The 21,749-nt window shown below is 42.6% G+C and overlaps 5 protein-coding genes across 5 annotated transcripts; 1 reads left to right on the top strand and 4 right to left on the bottom strand.

Annotated features, from left to right (window-relative positions):
* Positions 1 to 7,941: 7,941 nt before the first annotated feature.
* On the bottom strand, positions 7,942 to 8,799 carry LOC6569449 (ragulator complex protein LAMTOR5 homolog). Its single transcript, XM_001995580.2, has 4 exons — positions 8,663 to 8,799; positions 8,541 to 8,602; positions 8,348 to 8,465; positions 7,942 to 8,267 (listed from the first exon to the last, which is right to left on the bottom strand). The coding sequence occupies exons 1-4, from the start codon at positions 8,695 to 8,697 to the stop codon at positions 8,183 to 8,185; spliced, it is 300 nt and encodes a 99-aa protein (XP_001995616.1). The 5' UTR covers positions 8,698 to 8,799; the 3' UTR covers positions 7,942 to 8,182.
* Positions 8,800 to 8,988: 189 nt separating this feature from the next.
* LOC6569448 (coatomer subunit delta) lies at positions 8,989 to 11,966 on the bottom strand. The gene is made up of 8 exons (XM_001995579.2): positions 11,586 to 11,966; positions 11,445 to 11,484; positions 11,093 to 11,316; positions 10,584 to 10,996; positions 10,286 to 10,480; positions 9,889 to 10,202; positions 9,677 to 9,788; positions 8,989 to 9,606 (listed from the first exon to the last, which is right to left on the bottom strand). Exons 1-8 carry the CDS (start codon positions 11,586 to 11,588, stop codon positions 9,312 to 9,314), a joined length of 1,596 nt encoding a protein of 531 aa, XP_001995615.2. The 5' UTR covers positions 11,589 to 11,966; the 3' UTR covers positions 8,989 to 9,311.
* Positions 11,967 to 12,121: 155 nt separating this feature from the next.
* LOC6569447 lies at positions 12,122 to 15,862 on the bottom strand. Its single transcript, XM_001995578.2, has 5 exons — positions 14,053 to 15,862; positions 13,686 to 13,988; positions 12,950 to 13,607; positions 12,574 to 12,831; positions 12,122 to 12,511 (listed from the first exon to the last, which is right to left on the bottom strand). Exons 1-5 carry the CDS (start codon positions 15,707 to 15,709, stop codon positions 12,178 to 12,180), a joined length of 3,210 nt encoding a protein of 1,069 aa, XP_001995614.1. The 5' UTR covers positions 15,710 to 15,862; the 3' UTR covers positions 12,122 to 12,177.
* Positions 15,863 to 16,112: 250 nt separating this feature from the next.
* LOC6569446 lies at positions 16,113 to 17,115 on the top strand. Its single transcript, XM_001995577.3, has one exon. The coding sequence runs from the start codon at positions 16,183 to 16,185 to the stop codon at positions 16,843 to 16,845; it is 663 nt and encodes a 220-aa protein (XP_001995613.1). The 5' UTR covers positions 16,113 to 16,182; the 3' UTR covers positions 16,846 to 17,115.
* Positions 17,116 to 17,457: 342 nt separating this feature from the next.
* On the bottom strand, positions 17,458 to 21,749 carry LOC6569445 (structural maintenance of chromosomes protein 3). The gene is made up of 5 exons (XM_001995576.2): positions 21,676 to 21,749; positions 21,496 to 21,610; positions 21,287 to 21,426; positions 18,095 to 21,214; positions 17,458 to 18,028 (listed from the first exon to the last, which is right to left on the bottom strand). Exons 1-5 carry the CDS (start codon positions 21,688 to 21,690, stop codon positions 17,816 to 17,818), a joined length of 3,603 nt encoding a protein of 1,200 aa, XP_001995612.1. The 5' UTR covers positions 21,691 to 21,749; the 3' UTR covers positions 17,458 to 17,815.

Here is a 21,749-nt window from a genome sequence, read left to right as displayed (position 1 = left end):
CATATAAGTTAAGTTAAGTTTCCTATCGACTAAATTATGTTTAACGTTTTTTTTTTTCTGTTTTTTTTTTTTTTTGTACTATTTTTATTTTGTTTCTTTTGTTCGCCGACTAGTTTTTAGGACACGCCTAATTTATTTAACGAATTCATGCCAATTTTACATGCAAAGTTCATTGAAAATTTCTTCAAGTGTATAATTTTTACATTGAACAACATCGCATTCAAAACAACAACAACAACAATTGTTAGTGTAAACATTTAAGATTTAAGCAATTGTAATGTTTATTGCTAGAACTATTATAAATATTGTAATTTCTTTTTGTAACTATCATAATTATTATTACTATTGTAATAATGATGCAGCAATCGATTGTCTTTCCAAGGCAAAACGTTGACAAACGAATATGTTTTTCTACTCTTCACGCAACCAACAACAACAACAACAACTGCAACAGCAGCAACAGCAACACATTGAATTGATGTTCCTAGCAGCAACCAGCGCACAGATAATATATGTATCTATATCTATATCTGTATCTGTATCTGAATCTGTCAGATACGCAGTTGCACAACAAAAGATGCGAATGTATTTTTCTATATCAAAATGCTAATGCAGTTGTTGATTGACACACGCAAAGAGTAGCAAAAACAAACAAAAAGCATATATTAAAAAAAAAAAAAATACAAAAAACAAAATACAAAATACAAAAAACAAAAAAGAAAAGATATAAACAATACAAAAGAATTGAAAACGATGCAGAAAATAAAAGAAACATTCATTTGTTTTCAAAACGATATAACATTTACAAAAACAAAAACATTTCACACTTTCTTTTTATTCTGTGGGCTATCGGGGGCACCTCTATAATAATCTATTATAATCCTGCCTGAACTGGACAATCGCAGGACGCAGAACGGCATCTAATTGAAGCTGTTTCGACGGGGCAATTTGCAGGTTGGCAACCTGATTTCAAAATGATTTACTCAATTTAAATCAGTTATTTACTCAGATATTCAGCACTCAGTCGGTCAATCGGAACGATTTAAGTAATAGTCTAGCTCAAATTGAGAACCTATTCGAAGTTCTCAGCCAGATTACTGACTATTTCAGGCAGGAGGCAGCAGCAGCTGTGACATGAACCTGTAAATGCCACCTTCATATCCATGTTGCCCCCAAAGCCACCTCAAACTGGGCCGACTCAATTTGAGGTCAATGCAAGATGTGAAAGTGCTCGCAGAAACCAACCAAACCCAAGCAAAACACACAAAACAAAGCAACAACAAAGCAACAACAAGGCAACAACAAAGCAACAACAAAGCAACAACAAGGCAACAACAAAGCGACAACAAAGCAACAACAAGGCAACAACAAAACAACAACAGCTATTGTAATGCAAAGATAATCTTTTGGTTGTTTGCTGTAAGTAATTCAGATCGGATGGGGGCTCACTCTGGCAGTGCGTTAAATTGGTTGGGTTGGGTTGGGTTGGGTTGCGTTAGTTGTCTGCTGTGTGCACAGCTGAGGCTGAGGGCGTCAGCCATAAATTATTTGCTCAACTGAGCAACCAGGAAGTAGTGCTCAAGCATTGCCACCCAGCGCCAATCAATCGCAACAGCCAAAATAACGAAAAGCACAGCAACCAATATAATGTTAAAGGCATTGCATGGCATATATGTAAAGATATATGTATATATATATATATATGTGTGTATATAAGTCTACATATATATATATATGTGTATATATGTAGAGTATTTGTAGGAAAGAAAGGGATCTTGGATGTCAACAGCTGACAAAGGTTAACTTTGAAGATATCGTTTCATTGTCTTCCTTTAAAAGCGGACATTTCAATATTGTCTCTGTCCTTTTTGCTAATGTGTGCGTGCGTGAATAATATTGTACATGTTCGTCAGTACCTGTGTGAGTGAGTTTGTGTGTGTGCGTGTGTGCGTGTGTGTGTTGCAGTGAAAGTAGAAAGTGATTTAGATGACGACATCTGTAAATTGGTTGCGCTTGCTCTTTTGCCAATGAATTGATGAAGTGGAGCAAACAATCCGTCACCAACCACCCACCCCCTGCCCCCCGCCCACCCTTTGCTTCAGGCAACTCCCCACCTTTGCTCCCATTTGTATTTGTTTTGATTTTGATTTTCGTTTTTCTTTTATTTGCTTTTATTTAATTATCTTCAACTTATTTTCTGTTTTTTTCTACAACCCTTTTGTACAGGGGTGGCTCGGCGGGTGTGAGGTCAATTGGTTGGCAGGGGAGGGGGGCGGGGGCGGTAGTTGGGATCGGCGGTGAGACAGGTGAACGGCGAAGCGTTTGCAGCGCTATCATTTGACGTACGAAGGCGATCGACTAAATATAAATTGAATGTTCGTGTTTGGCACATTTGTGCGAAAAATCGCATCGATTGTTTTTAATTGTACAAAAGACATGTCCGAGATGTGTTTAGACAACTGACGATAAATCCGGCAGGCGAGCGTAAATTTATAATACAAAGTATCATGCATTTGCCAATGTGTATCTGTGTGTGTGTATCTGTATCTGTAGCTGTATCTATGTGATGTATGTGTGTGTTACACCCTCACCCTACTGCTCTACAATACAGCCAGAGACAGAGAGACAGAGAGAGAAATAAATAAACATTGCTAGAATGTGTGTATATCTATATATGTATATATATTATGCAATTCGAATCTGCTGAAAACGAACGCAGATTAACTAAGCAATTTATGGCGAATTATTTGAATAGTTTCCATGTCCATTTGCCATTTGGCATTTGCCTAAATTCTCTATATTTCTAGGACGTTTCACAATTGATAAACACAAAAAATAATAAGAGCAATCGTTCCCTACTCATCACAGATCGGCTATGAGATACCCTCTAAGCATGTCCTTACCCATTATTAACTACATTTTTCCGACCACGTTTATTAACCGAGCCAACCAAGAATTCTTTGCTTGAAAATAATCAATAATAAACAACAATTTGTGATAACATGGCAAAGGTGTGAAAGACATTAAATAAAGAATACACAAATCCTAAATTTATTATTATTATTTGTGTTATTATTGGGATACCTGCACTGCGACCTACTAGATCTGTTATGCCTCCCTCTGAGCCCTCCCTCTCTGCACGATTGCGAGCATCTTAGCTGGGTTGAGGGCTTCTATGCCATTGGAGCTCATAGCGTGCATCACTGGAATGCTGCATCTTCTTCTAGTTAAGGCGACACACTGTGCTCTGCTGGGATGTGCCTTGAGGATTCTTCCTCGCTGTTACACAACCTATGCAACTAGTTTGGTTAGGTGACTTCAGATTCTTCCCCATGGTTATTAGTTGCTGGCTTGTCGGAGTCTTCTGTCTCTCTTCGTTTCTGATTGTGTCTCTTCCTGTGCCACAAAACGATGTCGACCTCTCTGCCCCCATTCTCGCTTGATCATGTTGACAATTCTTAAATTTCAACTTGAAGCAATTGACTTGATTGGAAATCCTTACTGCTCAAATTAGCCGCATGATTCACAGCTTGGTTTTAACTGAGTTCAGCAATGTATAATATATGGTATAAGCAATAAATTTGTGATTTAGCCAAATATGGAAGAGACGAGCTCGGCATGAATCATGCGCCCCATCATTTCTTCAACGAAAATGTTGAATGTCGTAATATGATAGAGTTTATTTTAAATATCATTTCATTTTCGGCGAAATAACAAGTTTTGCAAGACAATTTACAAACGGACAGAAACAATACAATACCAAATAATATAATAATGTTTGAATGGATGGAATGGATGGATAAGCTGAGATTGCTCATTTGCTAATTTTAAATAGGATCGACAGTTTGTCGATTTATTAGTGCAATGAGTGAGTGAGTACCCCTACTGTTGAGCAGAACGTGATTTGTCATGGAAGCGCGCAACACCTGCAATTGTTGGCGCCTATGTTTGTCGTCCATTATACAACATCGAAATGAAACAAAAACAATTCGTGAACAATACAGCGAATACAACGATGTGCTGTGCATACTTGCACATATATACATATATATGTATATATATATATGTCTATTTGTACATACTTGAAACTGAAGCTGGCGTTTGCCGGCCAAATGTCGTCATTTTTGGTCTTCGGTGACGTGATTATTTGTGGAACCATCGATTTGTGACTAAGTTTGGCTAAGTTTGGCGATTAACCGGCCATATGACATAATTTTCCACACCCAATATTTCTGTGTGTTTGTGTTTGTTTGTACAAAACTATTGCGACTATTTCAATTTGCATTCAATCAAATTGAATTCTATTTCGAATGATGTGCAATTTATGTAGCTGAGTAAAAGAGTTCAATAACCAGTCGAACTGACAAACTGACAAACTGTGTCATTTTCTGAGAGAGAAAGTGTGTGTTGTTGGATAGCAGAGCAGCCAGTAAAATGTTTGCGAACACTACAACAAAGAACAATAGCAAAATTGAAAGCCATGTGTAGAAAATCGCCATTTAGCCAACAAATATATATATATATATATATACAGAGATGCTTCACAAAAAAGTGCGTAAAAGATTTATCATGTCGTCGAAAAATATTGCCATGAAAATATGTTTATGTTTGGCATAACTCAAGTCGCGTAAGCCGTCTAGGGGCCAACACTGGTCACATACATAATTCTTAGCTTATTTCGATTTGTTTTCAACTGAATACATATATATATATATATGTGTGTATGTATGTATGTATGTATGTACCTGCATAGCATGTATCTAGTTGTGATTTATGGCAAATTGTGTATAAATCAGCTGAAAATGCCTGAAAATGAGCTTGTGGTCAAGAGTCAACAACTTCCAGCTACAAATCTAATGAAAAACTATTTGAAAAATGTTGCAAGCATCCGCGATGAGCACAGCTAACGAAAATGCTTTGTTGTTATTTTTGGAAAACTCGCGACAATACAAATACATATATATCTATATGCATACATACATATATATATATATATATACATTTTTTTTTGTATGTATATATATTTTCTGCTCCAGTTTGGGCCACATACAGCTGATCATTTCGGCTGCCTTTCTCACTTTCGCTTTTGCATTTCGTTTGTTGCTCTTGCTATGTACACACATACACACATACACACACACATACATACATACATACATGCATACACACATACGTATATACCATTCATACTTACACCTATCAAAAGGGAAAGGCATTATTACATTGGCAGCCAACCAGCTGGCTTTTCTTGATATGAACCGGAGCTGCTGGTTTTCTTCTCTTTACTTTTTTGGCCGTTTGCTCTTTTTCTTCTGCTTCTGCTTCTGCTTCTGCTTCTCGAGCTGCTTCATTGATGGTTCCCTGAAAACGAAAGTGCAGCATTTTCGTTAGCTGTTAGCTTTCCCATGCCACCCCCCCTCGCTCTGCACAACCATTTAGCAACGACGCCGCTCTGCTGAACTCCATTGAACGCTCATAGTCAAGTTGAAGGCTTTCAGTGGCTTTGGCCGGCTAACTGGCTAAATAAACCCGCCTTGACTGGCAAATTTCGCATTTTGCTTATCGAACTTCGTTGCTTTAATTCGCGGTGAATGCGACAACGAGTTATATGCATGCGTGTGAAGAGTTGCGCAAGTTGCAAGTCTATTTGCCTTTCGCAACACCCACAACCAGCACCTACGCAACACTGTCTCCTACTTTTCAAGTTTCTGAGCCACAAACATGTGGGCCGCCCCAACACTCCATATTAACAACAAACAACACAAAATGCCCCTGGACAATTGGCAGCAATGCTGCTGCTGCTGCTGTTGCTGCTGCTGCTGCTGTTGCTGCTGCTGCTGTTGCTGCTGCTGCTGCTGTTAGTGAAAGTTCAAGGCTGCTGTTGGCAACAAGTTCATCGCCGAAATGTAAATAAATGTATACCAGCGAATATGCAAATACATAATTACATATATAGATATGGAGGCATGCATGGCGTGCGTGTAGATGTAAATAAATACGCATAAAGCGTGTTTAAGCATTGCTATTTGACAGAGTAAATATATTTGCATAAGCTTGTTCATGGATTATTTTTCATCATTTGCACAAGTAGCATGCATTCTGTTTGCCTGCTTCCATTTTCGACTTGAGCACAACAAATATTGACCGAATATTGTTCGTTCTGAAATACTTGCACATGTCTACAAATATTTGCCCATGGGTGCATGTACTTTATAAACAGTTAACTAAACTTTGTGCTGCATTTTCCCAGAAAGCCTTCAACTCGAATTGCCCAGGACATTTCAAAAATATTTGTTAAGTGAATAGTCGTTATTTGAGATATTATTTGAGTCGGCTTCGAAACAAAAATTGCTTGTTAATAGTGATATATAATAATTATTTGATATATATTTTATTTTTTCTCTCATTGCATTATCTGTATCGGTGTCGTGTGCACTGTTAATTGATTTTCTCAAATATCGTGCACATAATATTTATTTACTGTCTTTCGTCAGTTGCAGACATCAACTAAACATTAATCTCAAACTCGACAATATTCCCACCTGGCTAATGGGCCTAATGGGCAAATGTTTTTTGTGCGGCTTTTTCATATATAGTCTGCTGGCAAATAACAAACACTCTGATAGCTAAACACTAACTGCTTTAGTGGCCGAAAATTTTGAAATACGAGCGAATCACAGCGGCAATAGGAAACTCGTTTAGTGGCAGCGGCAACAAACTCCCTTGGTGGCCATGTGGCCATGTGGCCATGTGGCACTACCAGCCGCCACGAAAACGATAAATGTTAACAAAAAACACATTTGGCCAAAATCGGCGTCAAAACTTAATTTGTTCATCAGACTTTTGCGCTGACAGTTGATCCATCTTGTCACACGACTTTCAATTCAGCGAAACAATATTAACAAATTAAGAGAAACCAGAAAAAAAGTTTATTTAAAAAAAAATAGATAAAAAAAGAAAAAAAAAACTTGTGGGTTGAAATTAACTGCAATTTGTTTGGCGTTTCTGCGAGATTATTGCATGTATCTTGCATATTGCATGACGATAATATATCATTTTTTTTTTCATATTTTTTTTTTTGTCGTAGGCGGTCTGCATTTCCTCAACATTGCTCAATCCGGAAAATTTGAAGAGGTTTGAGTAAAGCACGTACAGGCGCCGTTGTGGTTGAGTAATTGCAAACATAGTCATAAATACATATTCATTATGGATGGCTACCGATAAAACATATAAGACTCGCCTTTTTTGCTCATCCATAGTTATTTTCAGTGATTGTTGTGGGTGGCTTGAAAAGATTTAAGAAAATTAAACCCAAAACGAAGCAATAACCGTTGAAAGGTTATAAAAATGCTATTAAATGCTATTTTTATGGATTTGAAAACATCTACAAAAATCATAACGATCACCATAAATTAGGTGCATATAATCCGGTGAAGACAATTTCAATTCAACTCAAATTATACTGCATATTTTTAGGATGAGCAACAAAATCGAAGCCAATTTCGGAAAATACAATTTTAAAGCATACTTTTTGGATCAAGCAACGGGAGAAGGCAATTACATACTTTTTTTAGAACACACCTCAAACTTGATCAAATCTGTACAGATTTTCAAAGGAATTCACTGTGCGTTAGAATGACAAGGCCCAACTCTATTGATAAATAGTCAATAATAATTACAAAATTGCACAATATTATTGTTTTTCGGATTACAATGTATTTTAATATATATATAGTCTTTGTGTATGTATGTGTGTGCATGTATGTGGAATTATGCTTTCACCACTCAAAGTCGAAATCGTGCAAAATGTTTATATACAAATACATGTCTGCTAAACTGTATTAATCTGTAATAGAGTATAGAGCGCATAATTGATCTTGCTTAAAGCTACGGAACAAAAAAAATCACCCAACATAATATTAACAATAATTACGATGATAATCAAAATCAATACAATTTTAGGCAATTTAATATAAAACGAGAACAGCAGCTCAAATTGATATTAGCGATTCGGCTGAACTGTGTGGACTTTTGTTGTTTCTGTGGCTGCGGTGGCAATGGCTATGGCTTTAGCTATGAATCTATCTATCCAGCTATTGTTGCAATGCTCGCGAGCGCATTTGGAAGATATATGTCTTACTTTGGCCTATGATGACGATCCTTGATTATGGGCAACTGTTTATTAATTGGTGGCCGACGTCGATGTTGTTGCTGTTTGCTTATATATGATGCCAGTTATTTCACCATCTTTTTGTATGACACAGCGCCTGATTAAACCAAAAACAGGAGACAAGTTTGTATGAGACTCTTAAGAATACAGCTAGCTGTACACACATTTCTGACTTACTTATTGCCGCTGTATAAACAAATAGTTGCGGGAACAGTGTTGTTTGGCTCCAGTTTGGCCACCTGCTCGGAAATGGCCATTCCAATACCGGATACATTGGGATTGATATTGCCCTTGGCTATTGACAGATAACGAAAACAAAGTGAATATGTTTGTATGCGTATGCATGTATTTTATATTTTATCTTACTCACCACCCAAGCACAATCCTTGCCGATTCGCCAATAATGCACCCACCGTGTCATGTTGTGTTACGCTGCAAAGCAACAAGTTAGTAAATTGATAGATAGAGTGCTTAAATATATGCAGCACGTACATTTCGCTCAACACTTTTTCCAACTGCTCTTCCATTCTGTTCTCTTCTAATATCACAATTGCCCCCAACACTCGTACAAAATGAAAACAATGAATAAACCAAAACAATGCCTGTAAAGAGCTTGACTATCGATAACTGGCTATCACAATATCGGACTGCCAACTCGCGCAAGTGTTGCATAATGTGATTAGAACAAGCACCTTGCAGCACTCCTCTAATTTGACCGACACTAGAAATTTGAAATTTACTTGAATAATTACAGGCCAACTGCATATTTGTATTAATGTTGTTGTTTCTTTTATATCAAATAAATAATGCGCAACCCGTGCAATTAATAAAATATTTATTGTATTTTATTGAATGTTTTATGCTCTATGATAGTTGTGTGGAATAACTGTTGACCATGGTGGCGACTTCAGAAGCGCTTCATCGGCTTGAATGCGTACACATACGCCCTTTCAAAACATATATATATGTATGTAGGTGAATAGATAAGTATTATAAACATAGCTTTAACATATATATATATATAATCGTACATAATGCGAAAGAATTGCTGCAAAAAAAAAATAAAGTATGTATTGAAACTATATATACTAATATATTACTGCCAACAGATAGTGTATCTACGTATGTGTGTTGTGTGGCATTAAACGATCTCGTATTTCTCCACAAAGAGCATCGTTTCGCTCGAATACTTGACAGACTCATCGTTATCCACGTGTACAACATCTAGCGCGCTAATAGCCGCATACGGCGTCTTCGAGACGAACGAAACTTGCAAAGGAAAGAAGTCGCCCGGTATGGAGGCACTGCAGCTAAACTCCATCGAGCCGGACTTATTGGCCGCATCAATAACGGGTATCTGCCACTGCAGCACATGTTTCCGTGCATCATATTTGTAGGTGCCATCGAATTCGGCCACTGAAGGTTGCACGTTCAGGCTGCGCATACGAAGGAAATTTGATTTTTAGCAACTCAAAGATGGCACATTAAATAAGATGAAATAATTACGGCAATGGTATAACAATGACGACATCCTGCAACTCCAGATGCTGCGTCTCCAGTTCGTATTCAATGTTGACATCGCAACCGCCTTCTCCATTGTCTGAAGGCCAGCAGTTAACTGAGTGTTAATGAATTGAATAGAGACAGAAAAACAGAATGAATGTGTGTAAAATAATTGTAAAATCAGCTGGCGAGCAGAGATGTGGAGAAGTGCTCACTGGTTAATGGTATGGCCGATTCGTCCTGCGTTATGAAACGCCACTTGAGCACACCCACATCGGTGTTGAGGGGAAACGGCTTGGCTGGATTCTTGAGTCCGATCATGGCGCGCGATTTGAACAGTTCCTTGTCAACATTTGGATGTGTCTGCAGCTGTATGCCTTGTGCATCGTTATTGGCCAGCTTCACCTTGATACGTCCCAGATTCTCATCGGTAATGCGCAGCGTTAGCAAGCCAGTTAGCTCAAACTGCTGAACGCCACCATCACGTCCCAGACGCACCACCAGCTTATCCTCCATTTTGAGATGCACACTGCAAAGGAACAAATAAAAAACAAAAAACTCATACAAAATTTGCACAGTTTCAAGCAGGATCGATTTAAACTATCGATGTACCTTTCTGTATGAATATCCGCTGAGATTTTCGCTTTTGCCGCTGCACTGGCATTGGCCGCTGCGCCGGAGCTGCCAGGTGCAGCCGCTGGTACCAGAGTGGAAATCTTCTCGCCCTCGCTTTTCAGCTGATCCACAAAACTGTCCACATCCTTGGACTTGCCACCCAACTTGAGAGCATTGCGGGAGACGGGCTTCCTATACGCAAGAAAGAGAGAGAGCGAGAGAGACAGAGAGAGAGAGAGATTAATTACAAATTAGGATAGGCTTGACGGGGAAATAATCAATGATGTCAACTAACTGGGCCGCCTTGACTGTCACAATCTTCGCCTCCGACTGCACAAATGATGAGTTGCCACCACTGCCAATGGAGCTGCCGCTGCTGCTGCCAAAGCCAGAATCGGTGCTGAAGCCACCGCTGCGATCGCTCAGCGAACCCATCGAGGGACCACCACGTTTGTTGGCCTCCATGCGTTGACGCTGCAGTTCCTTGGCCTTCTCGCGCATCTTTTGGCGTGCCTCGCGCTCTTGGGTCAGACGCACCGCTTGATACACTTTCTCCTCGTGCGAGTCCATCTCCACAAATGTCTTGATCTGCGCCAGATTCACGCTCTCCCTGTAGCCAAGCGCAACGATCTCATCAAAGGCGAATATCAGATTAAATGCATTCTCCACAATCTCCTTTTCGTCTAACGAATGACAGTACTCGGGAATCTGCACACATGAACAACAGTTATAAGCATATAATTAATAATACCCCCTCTGCTTCTCCCTTGGTTGCTAGAACATTGTCAGGGTCGTTGTACGCACCACTTTAGAGAAGAGCCTTAGCGTCTCCAAATCCTCCAGTATGTTGCTGGCCTTTGTGGTTATCAGTAGCATGTAGAGCTTTTCCATCGGCTGGTAGACGTAGCGCACCGAGTCTGTTTCCACATACGTGTGCTGCTTGCCGGCGGTCATCAGTTTGGGGAATGCTGCCAGCAGACCCTCGATGCGCGCCTTCGTCATCTCAACGTACTGACGTGACAATATAACTGTGCATTTGTATACGAAAGTGCAGTTTGTGTTTGACAGAGTGTTTGTGTGTGCGGGTGTATTTGTTGGATGTTAATGTTAATATACGCAAAAATATTTATATAAATATATGCAGAGCTTTGCTTACCTTTGCCATTCTTTGTGCAGACTGATGCGGCAATGAGTACCTGCAGGTGATAAGAAGCACAAGTGAATATAAAGGTATGTGAAAAATAAGTCGAATAGCCGACATTGACGCGTACGCAATTGTGTGTGTGTGTGAGCTTACCATTTTATTGCAGCGTTTGTTGGTTTGTTGACTAGTGAATACTTGCAAATTTTTTGGTGAAAGTGCGTAGTTGGTGCACTCAATTTATTGAATTGGATTGATCAAAACAAATTGTTTGTCAAACAACAATCGGCATCCGCGTAGCTGACGTGTTCGATATTGGTTCTGCAAAGAAATGTTTACGATTGCGTGCGTATGTGTGTAAGTGATGACAGTAGCGCAAGTTTTGATGTCACAATTGCTTATCATGCATCCATCTATCCGGCTTGGGGGCAAAAAATAATCAGTTAGATTATGCTTATGTGCCGCGCTACGCTTTTCATACGCGCGACATTGGCAATGTTAATTTGTTATGCGGCTTTTTCAAAAATCAAAAATCCACCTACAGAAGCAACAAAATAGCTGCTTATTTCGACGTCACTGTTGCCCGTCTTGAGTATATCGAAATCGTAACCACATCGATAACTCAACAATCGATTGTTGTTGCTGAAGTTGTGCCACACTAAAAGTGATAATTTCAAAAGCAGAGGTTTTGCGAAAATGCGCTTTTTTTATTATTCAAACAAACAATTAATAAACGAATTTTGTACGCTTAGTCTTGCTCATCATCATCATCATCTAATGTTAATGTCTCCACTTGGCTAACTATAGTGGCCACTTCGTCTTTTTTTGCCAACTGTCCTTTGGGCTTTACCTTGGCATACTCTGCACTCAGAATGCGCATCACCTGCGGAGCAGTAAGATTGGGGCGCTTGTACTTATGAAAATTTTCCTTGACGAACTTGGCGAAACCTGTCGCCTCTCGCACCGGCGTCGGAACAATATTTCCAGACTTGTCCTTCCTGTTTAGGAGCACTATGACGTGTCCACAGCAAATGCTGCAACGTAAATTCTCCACCTTGCGAGATCGTGAGTGGGCATATGAACTGTATGAGACTTGGTGTTATTAATAATTCGATTCAGATTTATATATGTGTATGCAACTTACGCTGCGTTGCAGTTATCACATTTATATGTGTACTTGAACTCAATATCGTAGTCGTGACAAACTCGAATCGGCGGCAGATCGGGAAACTTGTCGTTGGCAAGTCCAGTCCAACGCTTCCAAACGACACCGTGTCCGCACGCACCGTCGAATACCCAGGCAGCCGCATGGCACAGCTCATGGATTAAGGTGCAGCGCAATCGATCCGCACTGGTCAACACCTTGGAACTCAGCTCCACAGAGCTGCTTCTCTGCTGCCCTCTGCCAAACGAAAAAAAATAACAACAACAACAAAGAATTATTGGCAACTTTCAAATATCCTGCGAGATATATGAATGAAGGATGAATTCATAGCTTCCCATTGCCATTTGATAGCTACCTTTGTTTAGTTGTGCATCTGCCCGCTGTATTGCGCAGCAGCTTGGACCAGGTGATGGGCACTTGGAGTCCATTATTGCAGACCTGGGCGTTGAACATGTCGTATAGTCGCATCGCCAGCTGCTCCTTGTTCTTGGCATAGTTCTCGCGATAGAAGAATGCCTCGTTGTCGCAACGATCCCGACTGATCTCTGGCTCCAGCGACTTGATGAAGCTGCATTTTCCACTGCGTTTGTCCACATCCTTGCCTTGCTTGACATTGTTCTGTGGCATTTTGGAACGTTCCACTGTTTTGGTTTTGGCCGGCGGTGCGGTCTGTGGTGTGTGTAGCTTAAAGATCGGTTTCCTCCTTGGCGTTTTTATGGGCATGCCCAGCTGTTTTTTTACCTCCAGCATACGCCTATGCACCGCCGTATCCGGCAAATAAAAATTCGCCAGGTCATCCAGGAAGCTCAGGTCGAGCGCTTGGTCCACAATGCGCTTGGCCTCCTCCTCGGTCTCAAAGCCCGTATTTGGCGTAAAAAGCTGACGGCGTGTCGGGATCCGATCTGCGGTCATTGCTGGCGTGGCAGGCGTTGCAGGCGTGGCAGGCAACTTAGGTTTATCGGTGGCGCGACAGGTGCGTAGAATGTCATCGAGTCGTTTTGGAAATTTGCTTACTGCAAACGATGCACAAAGATGCATGGAAATTATTGTATAATAATTGAGTTGAAAGAGTTTTCACCAAATATACTCACTGGCAGCATCAGCTTCTTCATTGGGATTGCCGACCACCTCTACCTCGGCCTTGGTTAGATCCAAGTAGGTCAAATTGCCATCATTAGCATTGCCATTGGCATTGTCACTGCTATCTGATGCTGTTGCATCGGCATCCTCATCATCGGAGGCATCACCGCCACTGTCCGTATCAACCAAAGCCCGCAAGCGTTCCTCGTGTATATGATTGGTGCGCACAACCTGCTTAACCGGTCGCCTCTCCGTCCTGGCCACCTTCGGCAGATGCGTCGAATTCAGTTTCGTTGAATGCAAGGCTTGCTTAACTATAAGATTATATATATAAATAAAATAGAAAGGATTTCGAGTCTTATTGTAATATCTACGTACAGAGGCTAAAGTCGCCCAGTGCGCTCTCGTTGGGCGTTGCAGGTGGCGGCGGTGGCGGTGGCATCCCTTTCTTAGCTGTTGTCGCAGCTTGACGACGTACTCTCGGCTGTCGCCTGATCTCGTTCAGCGGAGTGCGGTTTATTCCCGTTGATGATGATGTCGATGCTGTTGTTTTTGTTGTTGTTGCTGCTGTTTTGCCCTTGCTGGCGTTGGGGTGTTTGAGAAGGTATATATTCTCCGGTGTTTGCCAGGTTGTGCCGTAGAGTTCATTCAACAGCTTCTCAGCATTCGTCAGAAATTGCTCATCCTCTGAACCGTCGTCGCCAAAAATAGAACTCTTCTGTTCTTGTGTCCTTCTCTGCGACTTTTGCCTCTCTAGTGCCTGATTCTGTGGCTTTACGTAGCTCACATCCGCCTTCGCCTCCTCGTCTATTGCATCGTCGGACTCTGCCGAGCTCGAATCCATTTTCGGTATGTGGATTTTAATATTGATCTTTGCCGATATATTAATGCTGCTAACTTGTATGACCGCCTCCGTCTCTGTCTCTGCCGATGAAGACGAGCTGGGCCGGGCGGGAGATGGTTCCAGTTCGGTGCTGGTCTCCGGTATGGTTTGGTCCAAGTGCGTGGAATCAGACATCGGCTCATCCATGTCGGGTGTGTTCACCTCGGTGTCATCATGCGCCAGCCGCTTGCTGCTATCCGTTTCCAGCTGCTCTTCGGATGAGCACAAAGTATTCATCTCGGTATCATTATCCGCCAATCGCTTGCTGTTATTCAGCTGCTCATTGGGCTCAGACGTATGCGTCGTCGTGATCGTGGCCATGTCCGATGGCAATTGTGTGCAATCGACATCGAGCAGACTCATGGACTCAGTATCAGCGCTGGCCAAGCGCGTATGATCGCCAGACAGGGCCATCTGTCCACGACGGATCATTGCACGCCGTTCAAAGGATACGTCACGCAGGAAAGCCTCAATTCGCTGCACCTTGCCATTGGAGAGATGAACAGCCTGTGGCTCTGGAGCAGCTGTTGTTGCTACCTGCCCGCTGACTGTCATGCCTGGCTCCGTCTCTGGCTCCTGGTGGTTGGCTGGCTGTTCCTCCGCTGGAGCACACTCGCTGTCACTGGTATCGGATATGGTAATGCACGATTTGTCATTGTCATTGTCATCGTCATCATCATCGTCATCCAGATCCTCTTCAGTTGTTGAAGATATGCAAATGGAAATCTGCGGAATTTCCGGCTTCACTGTCAAATTGTATACCTGTGTAGATAGACGCTCCACATCCGCATCGGCATCTGCATCCACAGTGCGCTGGGTACATCCATCGGCGCTCAGCTGCAGTGTCTCCATATAATCTGAGACATCGTCTCTCGATGCCTTTGACGACTGCTGCCGTCCCATAGCGCTTAAGGATGAGGAGTCGCTGCGCAGCAATGGATGCTCGTCAGACTGAACAACAGTTATTATATCCAATTCGGGCAAAAGTTGGCGACTGACGCTTTGTAGCTGATCCTGTTTTGCAGATTGCTGCTGCTGCTGCTTTTTCTTGTTGGAGGATAGTGTCAGATTCGCAAATTTTTCTTTTAGCGGCACATTTACTGTTGTCGGATCCACTGTTCTGAACAATTTAAATCCACTTGGATCCGCCATCTTGCTGGCGTCGTTTAAACTAACTGTAAATGTTTATAAGAAGAGCAACACTAAATAAAAGGAACCGATAACAAAATACAAATCGCTCGCGCGCGTCCCCAAAAATGAGATGGAAGAACAACGCTTAGTGTTGGGTAGCTGCTATGAACTAGATCGATTCGAAATAAAGCTAGATTTGCTGTAAAATTTCTACCAAATGTTCGATGTTTAACTGAATAAGATAAATTTATAATGAATATTTCAAGTTTTTAAGACTGCTCAGTAAATGATCAAATTAGAAGGAGGTTGCTTGATTCAACGAACGAGCAGTTACCCAACACTAGTTTGTATTTCTGCCTATCGATTATTTTGGATATTAGCCGATGATTTCATAAATTACGTTAAATCGCCGTTGTCGCAGTTCTGCTTGCAACAATAACAACAATATCAGTTGTAAGTTGTAATTTGTTTTGTGTGTTGGGGCAACTGTCTCAATGGCTCTCAGTGCCGGGGGCTGCTTCACTTCGAAGCTCGCCTTGGGGCTGTTGAATTTCATATTGGCCGTCTGTTCCGGTTGGGCACTGAAACACTACAGCAATGGTCGGCATGGATTGGCCGCATATGGTTTAATCTTTGCACACAGTGTCTTCTGCATTTTGCGCTACACGCATCCCAATCCGGGCAATGTGCAGCGATGCATCTGCGAGCAGTCGCTCCGCTATGCACCGGTCATATTCGTTACACTGATCATTGGCCAGCTGCAGGGCATCGTTGGCGATATCCAATTGGGCGTCGGCATCAATTGGTGCTTTATCGTCCTGGCCTTGTATACGAGCATATTGACATTGATCAGCTTGCGACGCTGCCTCAACGAGAAGTCAACGCTGGCAGTGATCTTGAGTCGGTTAGAGCGCTTCAATCTGACCATGTGCGTGCTGTGGAATGTGTATTGCCTGTGGCGCATCGCCATCATCGAAGAGCACTCGTGGTCATTGGGACTGGCCATGTTAGTCCTGCTCAATCATTTTGTACTCTGGCGCCTAACATTGCACTTCAACATCACTGCATTGGAGGTGGAAACTGTGGGCATGTGCTTCTCTGTTATATTTGCCATCAATGCCACCCAGGAGCTAATTGAGGAGACCACCAGCAGATGATTATGATTGTGCGAGCTTGAAGATTATAGAGAATGGTTTAAGGATTTGTTAATTAACTGATTAATGCTGCATTTAGCGCGAAACTGAGACATTTTTATACATTGTACTTGTATTATTAACTTGTATTTTTAAGCGTTGATTTTGTTTACCTGTTAATCTGCGAGATTCATTCAAATGGATTTTTAGTCAATAAACGATGGTTTCTATATATATATATATTGATGTGCAACCCATTAAAATAAATCTGTGCTGTCTATTCGAAATCAAACAAGAAAACAATCAAATATTTATTAATTATTTTTAACGAGCTGTGGAAAATAAGTTTAAGGCCAATTGGAATGCAAATGTGACCTGTTCTCTACTTAGTGACTGATATATATATCAATATACAGGTGTATATATATATAGGTGTATAATACACCTTTTAGTTTTCAATGGATCTTCAGCAAACCCTTTTTGTCAAGTGTAATGATCTGTTCGCAAGATACAAATGTATTTTATTTGTTGAGGTTGACATTTTTATTAATAAATGTACATTGTAAACTTAAATCGTTTGTGTATAAACAAATCGTTGAACATTAAGTTGCTAGAGTATAATTAAATACGTTTGTATATATTTCTCTGCGTCATTTATTACGATTACTTAAATGTAGCAAAATAAGAATAGATCCTTAATGGAAAAGGAGTTTCGCAACAAATTGCGTTATTTCAAATGTTGCAAGACTTGTTGCTTTCACTTAAATAGGTCGAATTGATAGCAAATTACAAAAAAGTACAAATAAATTTAAGCATTCAAAAACGTTTAGTTTTAAGAAAGAAAAACATAATAAAAGGGAATACAAAATATTGAAAAACAAGAAACAAAAAATTCAAATTATTTATTATCACTAAGAAATGCTTGAGTGTGTGGGATGTGGGATGGGAAGGGAGTGGGCGTGGGCGTCGGAGTGGTAGTGGAGGAGTGCTGCTCTTAAGCGTGCGTATTGTCATCCTCGACAAAGTCCTTGGCCTGCTCGCGGGTCACACAATCAATGTGGCTGACCTTGTTGCGAAATCGCACACCATAGAATTTGTGGGCATTCTCGAGCAGCTCCGGCCTGAATGTGGTGGTTATAAACTGGGCGGTGTCGCTCAGCTCGTGGATCATATCGGCAACAGCCTTGCGATGCATTGCATCCAGTGCCTGCAAGACAGAAGACGGATAGATTAAGGCAATCGTCGTTGCTACTGCTGCTGCCAATCTGATTACCTGATCGATCTCATCGAATAGATAGAATGGTGCCGGATCGCATTTCTGTATGGAGAAGATGAGGGCGAGGGCGACCAGGGATTTCTGTCCACCAGACAGTTGATTCATTTCACGCATTTCGGCATCGATGCCCGTAAACGACACGCGTATCCCGATGCCAGTGAATGCGTCCGAATTGGCCACCTCCTTTTCCATTTCTTCGCCCTCGTTATCCTTGGTCCTCAGTATCAAATAGCCGGCGCCTTGAGGCACCAGTTTCTTGAAGACCTTGGTGAAATTCTGGGCAACCTGACGGAATGTGAACTGTATGGCCTCGACCTTCTGCATCTCCAGCGACTGGATGAGGATATGGATCTTCTGATCACCCACATCAAGCTCCTCCTTGCGCCTGTACAGCTTCTCCTTCTGCTCGGAAAAGCTGAGGAATTGATCGAGCGCCTTCTTGTTCACATGATTGTATTTCTTTAGATGCTGATTGGCCTTCTCCAGCTCCTTGAAGATGTTCTTCAGCGAGATGCGAGTGTAGGTGGCATCCACCATTGGCAGGGCGCCCAGACTGGCAATCTTCTCGGTACACTCATCGATCTTCTGATTCAGCATATTCTCTTTGGTTGTCCATTTCTCCAGTTGTTTGCTATCCTTGTTGATGTTCTCCTCGGCCTCCTTCTCCTTGCGTACATGCGCCTCCAGCTCCGACTGCAGTTCCTTTTGCAGCTGGACAGCCTCATTGACCCGCTTCTCAATCTCCTCCAGATCTGCATTGACCTTCTTGATGCGTTTCTCCGTTGAGACCAGCTCTGTTTTACAATTGTTTAGCTTCCGCTTGCGATCCTCCACAGAGATCTCCTGCAGTGCCTGGATGAGCTCATCGCGTCGCCGAAACAGATTGTTAATCAGCAGATTGTCCAGTTTATTTTTGCGCACCTCCAGCTGCATGCGCTGGGTGAATGCATCCTTATTGTTCTGGTTGAGGTTACGTATATCCTCGTTGAGCTTATCAATTTCAAGCTGATCCTGTTCGGAGAGCGTTGACATTAGCTCTTGCTTGAGCTCCGCCTCCAGGCTGGACTTGGTGCTATTCATCGCCTCCAGCGAGGCCTTGCATTGGGCCAGCGATCGTTCCTTGGGCGCACGATATTTCTCGATGCGCACCAGCTCCTCCTTCATCAGACGAATCTCGCCCTGCACCTTCTCAAACACATCCTTCGATTTGCCCTGTTTCGTTTCTGTCTTCTGCATCTCGGAGACAATCGAATTGATGTTGTTCTCCGTCGATTTCAGCTCGTTGCGCAACTTGCTCAGCTTCTTCTCGAATTCCGTAATCTGTTGGGTGTATTCTGTGCGCTTCTTTTGCATCTCCAAGCGGGAACGCGACGTATTGAAATAGCCGCCGGTGAGGGAGCCCTTCGATGATACCTGATCCCCATCGAGTGTGACACAGTCGAGCCCGGTGCTCTTCGCCAGCTCCGTGGCACGCTCCAAATTGCGACAGATGAGCGTCTTGCCAAAGATATAGCGCAGCGCCTTATCATGCTGCTCATCATATTTGAGTTTCGATATCATTGGTATCGAGTCCGGATCATCCGGATAATCGTGTATCTTCACCTGGAGGCGATTCAACGGCATGAATGTCACCTCTCCGGGCAATTTCAACTTGTTCATCTCCTTGAGGATCTGGGTGCCCTCATATTCTGATTCGACAATGTGATGGAAGAGCCGATTCGCCGCAGTCACCTCGACGGCCGTATAGATCGTCTTGTCGCAGCTAAAGTTCTCGATAACCGGACCGTAATAGGCACGGGCTATCGCCGCAGATTGGCCGCCGCGCTCCACGAAGCTGTCGAGCACTTTGCGCACGGAATCGCAGCCATTCAGGATTGGTTTGCCGGCCATGCTGCGCAACGCTTGATCGGCACGGGAGAGCTCCTCCTTTTGGGTTTGCAGCTGCTGGGTCATTTGGGTCTCCTTGCGCCACAGTTCGTTGCGCATGGATTGATGCTGATCCTTGGTCTTCTTCAGCTCGTAATATTTCTTGTTGTGCTCATCGATTTGGAGGCGCAGCTGCTCCAGCTCCGATGAGTGCTCCTCGATCTTGGTGCCCAGATCCTTCTCGGAGGTGGCATCCTTTTTCAAATCCTCCACCAGTTTTGCATGATGATTGATTTTGTCCTTGGTCTGTTTGCTGATCGATTTGAGCTCATTGTGTATCCACTTGTCGCGGTCCTCGCGTGACGAGAACTGTGAGCCGCGTCCCTGTTTCGCATACAGCTCCTTGCGCTTCTGCTCCTTCAGCTGGAGCTCGCGGGAGCAGTCCTCCTCCTTGCGCTTCATCGACTCGTATTGGGGCTTCACTTCGTCCAGTTCGTTCTCGCGCTCTGCTATTGTCACCTTGAGATTCTTGAGCTCCTGATCGGCGCGCTCCTTGGATTTGTTGTCACCCTGCACCTCATCATTCAGATCGACAATTGTCAGGTCGAGTTTTGTCTTTTCGCGCAACAATTGCTGCTGTTCGGTCATCAGCACCGAGCGCTCCTCCTTGGTGCTGGTCACCTTTTTCTTTGCCTCTTTGAGGTTCTTTTGCACCTCCTTGATCTTCTCCTGCGCCTTTTGTATCTCAATGTTGTAGTTCTTCTTCTTGTCCGACGAAGATTTGCGCTGCAGCAGCAGCTCCTCGAGGGCACGTCGCGTATCCTTCAGCTCCGTCTCGTAGCGTATGTATTCCAAAGTGCGTCGAGTCTTATCCCACTTCTGGTATTCCTTGAGCTCTTCCTTCTCCTCCTCGAGCGTCTGCAGTCGGTCCTCGATCGTCTTCAGATACTCAACGATCTTCTCCAGCTTGCCATCCGTTTCGCGCAACAGATTCAAGGACTCCTCCTTGCGCTCATCGTACACCCGAGTGCCGGCCACCTCGCGAAGCAGCTTCAAGCGATACGAATCGGCGGCGGTGGCCATCTGATTTATTTTACCCTGCTTGACAATATAATAGGGATTGGAGCTGGAGAAGCCAGCCGATTCGAGCAAATTGACGACCTCATTGCGTGGCACCACCTTCTTGTTGAGGAAGTACTGATCCTTTTTGGCGCCAATAACGCGACGCAAATAAATCTCCTCCTTGTCGATCTGTCGCAAAAATTCGAGAAAGTTATATATATATATATCTTTATGTCTGTGTGTTATTCACATCACACTTACCGGCACTCGATTGTCCGAGTTATCGAATATAATTTCCACATAGGCGGATATGACGCGCGCTCCTGTCCCCTCATGCAGCAGAGCCTGACGCTGCTCCGGCCGTTGATGTGTGAACTCATCGCTCAGCACAAACTGGATAGCTACATGTGTGTGTGCGTGTATGTTTAATTTGCAATTGAATCGCAAGTGGAAAGTGGCATAGGACTTACCATAGAAGAAATTACTTTTGCCAGAGCCATTGCGTCCAACGACGACATTGTGACGCTTATCGAATGGCTCGACGACCGTCTGGTCCTTGTAACTCTTGAAGCCTTGTATGATAATCTGCAATGGGAGCGCATTGAACGACAACGGCCTTTTTCATTTCAGTTTACTTAGTTTTTACATACCTGCTTAATGTGCATTTTATTTCAACACGAAACACATAAATACAGAACACAATACTGCTTTTTCTGTTTTTTTT

This window comes from Drosophila grimshawi, unplaced genomic scaffold, assembly GCF_018153295.1.
Source record: "Drosophila grimshawi isolate 15287-2541.00 unplaced genomic scaffold, ASM1815329v1 contig_848, whole genome shotgun sequence".
NCBI classification, from domain to species: domain Eukaryota; kingdom Metazoa; phylum Arthropoda; class Insecta; order Diptera; family Drosophilidae; genus Drosophila; species Drosophila grimshawi.
Note: the sequence above shows the minus strand (reverse complement) of the source record. Positions and strands in the feature narration are given on the sequence as shown.